Genomic DNA, 7,551 nt, shown 5'->3' on the forward strand with positions numbered 1-7,551 from the left:
AAATTAAAAATGTGTTGACATGTGTGCCAAGGTTTATAATGAGAGCCAAAATCAAATGTAATTACCAAACATTATGTGATAATACAATCAAAACCAAACTTTGCATTTCAAGCCAAAACTCAAGCCATAGAATACTATGTGGAAGGATCCCATTTAATAGATCTGGGATGCTACCCCCTGCTGTTGACTGATAAATTGCCTTGGCAGACATGACTTCTCAGCTGAAGTGTCATGATGAACAAAACTGTCAGACAGTTTTATGAGAAGCTATAGTCTTTTTCTGATTCATTGGGAAATAATATTGGATTTGTAATTTGACAAGTTGCTGTGATACTACAGTGTACTACACATTGTCGCGCATAGTTACAGAATGGGAAAAAGCCTCTGGAAATTACATTTTTTCCTGAAAAAACCCTGTATAATGCATTCTGACATTCCAATTGTAGAAGATGTACTGGAGACATAAACCATCAACAGAGAATACACTTACTGTTTCATCATCACTGTACAAGTGATGTGACTGATAAGGTCCAGCTGCATGCTCTCTACCCTGCCTAAAGGCGCCAATATGCTTCAAGCAAAGTGCCTGTCGGTTCGTCAAACAGCATCTGAAACCCCTTTCTGAATGCTGTCAAGGAGAGACTGTCCAGGTGTGTTTTATCTCCATTTTGTAGCCTACGATTCATTCCCCTCACAATGATGGCAGGCTAATGAACTAATGAACATGCTAGTAATTAGGGCAAACACTATGTAGGTATAACAAATATCTCCAGTAATATCAGAATCATGTGATTACAATGTTACTGTAAACCTAAAATATATAACTTTGTCAGCTCACAATCCAACATCAAATCACGCATCCAGGCGTGTACATCTGTTTTTAGTGCCCCTCTGTTGCATTCTATGCAATTCTGTTTTATTTATGGGCAGCGCTTTATTTTCCTAAATGTGACGTATGTGTTGTCAAAGTGGTGAAGATGTTTTCTTCATTTTCTTGTGTTTTGTCCATTTGCATTGTGTTTTCTTAAGCTGCAGTGCTTTTAACTCCCTCTCAGCCGCTGCACCATCTAGAGTCCTCTCTCCTTTACTTGTACATTTGACATGATTAACTTCTGACCCTGGTAAATATGAATATAAATAAGCTGTAGTGTACAGTAAGTGTGCTACTGAAGACTGCTGACCGTGTGGGTTTTAGACTATTCAACCTTCCTATTCTTTTGCAACACTCATCTCAGCACAACATAATACTGTCTAAATGGCCATAGCTGCTGGACATGGTTAACACCGTTGACAGTAGAGCAGTTCGTTTGAGTGTTCATTAATTCCCTGACCTTTATACAGAGTGTTTCCCTGCGAGCCAAGAAATGTTATTTACACCTGCTTGAATGAATGGATGGTGTATTAAGACTAGCTCCCTTTTCAAGATGGAAATTTCATTACTGTAGATTCTATTTCCATCATCAATTATTTAAACATTGCTGCTTAATTAAGTGATCCTTTGGACACTATGATGACTCACAGGTCAAACAGAGATGTGGTGAAACTGTATGATGTCTTACATAAATATATACAGTAGTGGTGTTTATATTTATGTAGTAGTGCGCGTACCGCTATACATTTTTTTAATCTTATTTCAGAAAGAGAAGCTATTTCTTATTTCGCATTAATCTGCATAAGCTGATCTGCTTTAGAGAGAAACATGAGAAATGTTGTTGAGCTGATTTTTGTTTTTGTATCTTTCTACCAATGTACTAAACACAACTGCAGCTTTTAAACAGTACAGCCCCAGACTTACTGCCTGGTAGTAAGTCTAGTATAATGAAATCTGAAATGTTTCTCGTTTAGGGCTATTCTGCTTAAGCCACTACGCAACGTTACTGGGGCATAGCCAATTGGGACTAGAACATGTAGGGAGAGGCCATGCAAGCTAACCCTTTGTTTAGAGTCCTTGGGCCTAGTGGCAATATCTCGCCTCAGTGAGAGCCTAATTTCATCTTCAATCAGTATCTCCAGAGCCATCAGGGATAACTAGCAGCTCCTGCTCAAACTACATTTCATATGTGCTTATCAATTCATGATACTTTGCTCCATGATTTCTTATTCTGCTTAATTTAACACAAATGATTTTCAAATTTAAGTCAGTGTACAGTAACAGATTAATAGAAAAAACACAGATGGTATGGAGAGGAATATTAGATTACCACCTCCAGTACAAGCATCCCAAGAGATAAAAATAGTCTGTGGATGAACATTCCTAACCAATGCAAAGTGAGGCCCGTATTGTTATAGCATTCAAAGCTCCATCTGCTCCTCCTCACTACCAATAAACTAGTTTCACATTGTAATAGTGGGTATTATGGTAGCAAATCAGCCATTATCTAAATATATATGCAAATGTTCTTATAATGACGCAGATATTCACATCTTCTCTTTGAAATTAGCTATAGTTATAGCATGTTATCTACACTTTGAGATGGAGAACCCCATTGTGTGGTTTTTAATTTGTTACATCTACTTGGACAAGCTGATTTCACTCTAATAAATGAAACCTGATGAGGAAAGCTCTGTATGTGTTTCACCTCATACTGCGAGACACCAAAGACGGGCTGAGCGTGACGAAAAATGGATGTGCTCTTCTTGAGAGTAGTCACCCAAGTGTCCTGCAGCACACCTTGTGCACTGTAGACACTCACTGTGTCCCCTGTCCCCTTGCTCCCCTGCCACTAAACCCTCAGCAGGGGTACACGACCCTTCAGTCCCCTCGGTGGGGAGTCACCTATGAAACCCTGCACCCACGCATACCACATGTCCCAGATCATTCAGCACGGTTAGCTAAGCTGCCACTGTTATGTAGCCATTAACCATTTAACTTCTCTGCACGGTGTCAGCTTCCTTTTGTTGAAACTCATTTAGGTACAAAGTATTATTACACCCCATGGAATAGGATAGCTTTGCAAAGCCATTAAGGGAAAGCATTTATCTCATTGGTTTTGTATCAGAGTTGGAGGAAGACTGTGCTTGTGGTATCTTCTCTCACAATCCGTCTTGGTTGTTCAAACAGAGGGGAACACAAAAAATGTAACGAAAATGCGCTCGTGCTAAAGGCCTTTGCTGTGATCCCATAGTCCCCATTGTTCCACTACTTTTAATTTCTAAGCATACGCATAAGCAGCTTAACTTTTTGCCTTTTCAGTGAAAAGAGCCAAAGCTTTGTTGCTCCTGATGTGACACGGCTTCCTCAAATCCTGACCTTTTTTTTTTTTTTAAAGATTTCCCATTGTAGTTACTGATGGGAGAAGAAAAACAAAACGTCATATTGCAATTCCTCTAAAATCTGGCATGTCCACACCTCATAATTTCAACCAATATTTAGAGTGAGAGCATCTCCTGTGTGAAAAACAGGGAGAAATAGAAAGAGGGAATCCTGGTAACATATCTGAGCTAATACTGGTTTATTTTATGTTCTTTTTTAATATGCCCACGTGATTTGTGACGTACAGTAGTTGCATGGAAAATGGAGGGGTTTAATACATAGAATTAACTGATTTGCATGAGAACTGATAACTTGAAATACAGTTAGGAGAGGAGAAATGTAATACATCCACTTTCCTTCCATCAGCTTCAATTTGTGGAGCGCCTTGAATCAATATGGCCATTGCTCTTAGGGATGCCATGAATCTTTCACTCCCCTATAGCAGTGGGAGCATGTGGATTGTGTCCTCCATACCAGTTTAATGCATTTCCTCTGTAAGCTGCTCCTTCCCAGTCACTGCACTGTCAGCCCTGACATTTTTATTCATGAGCACACGCGCTCACTGTAAATTCCTCTGAGGAGTATTAAGAGTTGTGTCTTGAAGCTGTGATGCACACCAGGGAAGATTGTGAAGAGACAGAGAGCAATGATTATGTTAGAAGGTCTCTGTAGCTCTCATCTGTCACGCTTTAAACATTACAGGCACATGATGTTTCGATGGGAGGAAGATGAAGTTGCTTTAAAATCCTACTTGTCAAAAACCAAGCTGTTCATGCTCTCACAAACAGACCTGCGAGTGTTTTGTATAATTGTCTTGCAGGTTTCTGAAAAAATCTATTTTAGCATGTGTAGCAGCTGGCTCTTGGCTTCTTCTTGATTAGCAAAGAATACAAAACAAAACAAAACAAAAAAAACAGGCTGCTGATGTATCCATGGCCTAGAATCTAATCAAACTCACAATTAAAAATTAAAGCCCTGGCTCCTTATGATTAAATAAAACATTATGTGTCTTTTTTTCCAGCTTAGACTCCTCATATACTGCTGTTTGTACATGCCTTGGAAGTTAGCACAGAGGAAAGAATATGAGCTCAAAGCAACAATATCACGCACACACACAAATGTTGGCCTCTGTTGGTTCAAACACTGGCACAAAATTAAAATAAAAAAAATGCATGTTCTTGTGCTGGTCTATAAGAGTACTTTTGGATTGACTCTGTACAGCTGTGTCATGGTGATCATAAAAAGCTCATGTGAGAGCATGGTAGGAGGTGGTCAATCTGGAGATTTATGCCACTGAGCGGTAACATCGTATTAATTCTCTTTGACTCAGGATTGCTGTCTCTGCAGTGCCCCATTCATACCGGGACTAAGACTGGCCAAAAATGAATGACAAACACCAGGCTAGCATTAAAGGGAGAGCTTTTTCATGCAAAGCTGCAGCCAATCACATGTACAGCAATTTTACAGATTAGTGGATTGATCCACTGTCTAGTAAAGCTGCTGTACAACTTTGCTGCAAACAACTAAATGGCTAAATGAATGAAATACATATTTGAAATGTGTAAAGCAGATGTATTTATGGTAAAGTCAGAAAGCATAATACACTTTACAGGACAGCAGGTGAGATATGTCTCTCCTCCACCATCTTTCATTCTATCCATCAAAGCATAAAAACTGTGTATCATGTCATCACTTGACATAGCACCTACTGTTTCGTCCTCTTTCTATTTCTGTTTTAAATCCTAAACGAAGAACAGGTGCACACCATCATTTTGGCAGCCAGACTTTTTTTGTGTGTGTCAGCCAGGCACATGATGCTGTGAATCAAGGCAGGAGCAAAAAAGATGTGTCCATAATCTACCGCTGTGTTTCAACACCTTCTCACATGGAGCTCTGTTGTATCTGACACACTGACCGTTAAACCTCATCTGTAATGCATACAGCCAAACACTAATAACATTACTATAATACCATTTTCACACCACACCACCACAACCATTTTCTAATGTGTCATTGTTCAGATGTGGATATTAAATGCAGCAACATTTTTTGTTAGGGTAATGTTTTGCTTCACAAGGACTCTTTTTTGAAATCTCTATTCATAATCCTTCTGACGTATGAGGAGGATCAAAGTTATCTGTATGTGTTGACTTTCACCAAGTACATGAATACCTCCAACATAAAGGAGTTATTTTAGAGCTGACTGCCCTCACTGTTTTCCTCCATCAAGGGGTTAATGTCTGAAGAACATCTTGTAACTGACTCTGGCTGGTTAGGAACAGACTCACAGGCCACATCAAGGAGTGGGCATAGTGAGAAGTAGGTAGGTGCTTTTCTCAGGAGCAACATGTCACAAAAGACTTACGGGCATACTGTGACAGCTGCACTATTGTGCCAGGCCACTGACTTACCGTCCTTACGGTAGTAGGTGATCTCCACCTTGCGCTCCTCGGACCTGAGCACAGCCTGAGCCACCTGGCTGATGGCCTCTTTGTTGGTCAAGCCACCATGGAGGAAGTCACAGGTGCACGGCTTCTGCATGATGTCCGGTCTTGAGAAGCCTGTCATCTCGCAGAAGCCATCGTTGCAGTATATGATTGCACAGTTCTCCACCCTGGCATTGGCTATCACAAATTTCCGGTCTGCATGAAAAGAAAAAGTATGAACTGTGTTCTTCCTGCTGTGGTACATCTGACCTCAGAGCCATTGTGTCAGCTCGCACATAAAACCAATCAACATTCAAGGTGATTAAGTTTTCTTTCACTTCTCAAGAATTTTCACTGAGGTTGTATAGAAAAATAAGCAGCCTACTAAAGATTCAATTGTTTTCTTAAGAAAGACAGTCATCCTAAAATGTTTCTTATGGGAACAATTTTATCACAGGATAAACTTATTATTATTCACTCATCATGTTTGTTTTATTGTTATTTTGTCAAAACATTTACTTTGTAGCATCCTCTTATCTGGTAGCCGTAATTGAACATCAAGAAGATACTTACTCTGACCCTCGAATTTCCGAATAATTAATCCAAGGAATGTGTTTTGTGGCGCAACGTGACCTCTTCTTACAGGCATGTTTACACATAGAATATCCCACGATCTCCAGTAAAAGCGCCTTTACAAGTAAATCCCGAAGTTACAGATGTTGGCTCTTTGTGCCGTTTCCCTTACCACGCACCATAGCCGACGCGACTCGACTTCCACTTTGAATGACCTTCCCACTTCGCCGCGCAGTTCTTTAGCCTTGTATGCCTGAGCATGTGAATGCCTCCTCGCCGAAACGCACGGAATCGGGGAGGATTGCTTGAGTTAGATTCGGTTCGCAAAGCATTTCGCGTTGAGGGGGTGCGATCCTGACGTCCTCTGTTGTTGTGTGTTGTGCGCATTTACAGCGGACAGTGGTTGATATGCCAAGGGGAGTGACGTTGCTCCCAGGGGGCTTAGTTCCCTCCACCTCGGATAAGTCCCAGCCTTGTGCACCGACACTGAGCATTATCGGGCAGTGCGCTCATTTGGAATGTTATGCCTTTCAATATGCTGCGCTGTATGAAAAAAACATGTAGTCTATAAGACAGTACGCTTTTAGTGAAGAGTGATAAAGTACAGTATACTTAGAATGTAGTGGTGCTTTCTTATGTGGTTTCATATTATAAAAGCACTGCTTAACCTGTACTCTAGTGAATCTATTAAAAGTACTATTTTATATGTCTACACAACTAGTTTGTACCTGAAATTTTAGTCTACAGTTATTTTATATTATTATATTACCGTGCTGTAACTGGTACTTTGGTTCTAACTACTTTTCTGTACTGTCACTGCTTTGAGTATGCGTCTAAGCAGGCCTATGCTGGTAAAATATGAATATTGTTTAGCCTCTTAACAATGAGTTAATGACTAATTATTAAAGGAGTAGTGCAACATTTTGGGAGATAAGCCAATTTGCTTTCTTGCCCAGCTCAATCATTAATATTATTTGCTGGACTTCTTCTTGGCCGGGAGCAGTGACTTCCGGTCACTGTGTCGTCACTGCTTCAGAAGTGCTGGTAGGTGGATTCTGTTACCCACAGACAGAGCCAGGCTAGCTGTTTCTCCCGTTTCCAGTCTTTACGCTAAGCTAAACTAATCTAATCTAAGATAAGTGGCTGTTGGCTGTGGCTTTACATTGCAAGGACAAACATGAGAGTGGTATCAATACTCTCATCTAATAGTATATTTCCTAAAATGTCAAACTATTAATACATCTTATGTAATTACATTACCAGCAATGGCAATACAGTATTTTATTTTGAAGGCAATAT

At 40.1% G+C, this 7,551-nt stretch overlaps 1 protein-coding gene across 2 annotated transcripts in view; it reads right to left on the reverse strand.

The window, feature by feature from the left end:
* LOC122885923 (potassium voltage-gated channel subfamily H member 7-like) overlaps nucleotides 1-6,773 on the reverse strand; it is a 37,027-nt gene extending 30,254 nt beyond the window's left edge. Inside the window, exons 1-2 of one of the 2 annotated variants that reach the window (XM_044217700.1) lie at nucleotides 6,253-6,768; nucleotides 5,665-5,895 (exon numbers count right to left, since the gene is read on the reverse strand). In XM_044217700.1, coding sequence (XP_044073635.1) covers nucleotides 5,665-5,895; nucleotides 6,253-6,328 — 307 coding nt within the window. In that variant the 5' untranslated portion in view covers nucleotides 6,329-6,768. Of the gene's footprint in view, nucleotides 1-5,664; nucleotides 5,896-6,252 lie in introns of both variants that reach the window. The other variant, XM_044217702.1, reaches the window with a different exon arrangement.
* Between the last annotated feature and the right edge of the window lie 778 nt (nucleotides 6,774-7,551).

This window comes from Siniperca chuatsi, linkage group LG12, assembly GCF_020085105.1.
Source record: "Siniperca chuatsi isolate FFG_IHB_CAS linkage group LG12, ASM2008510v1, whole genome shotgun sequence".
Taxonomy (NCBI): Eukaryota; Metazoa; Chordata; class Actinopteri; order Centrarchiformes; family Sinipercidae; genus Siniperca; species Siniperca chuatsi.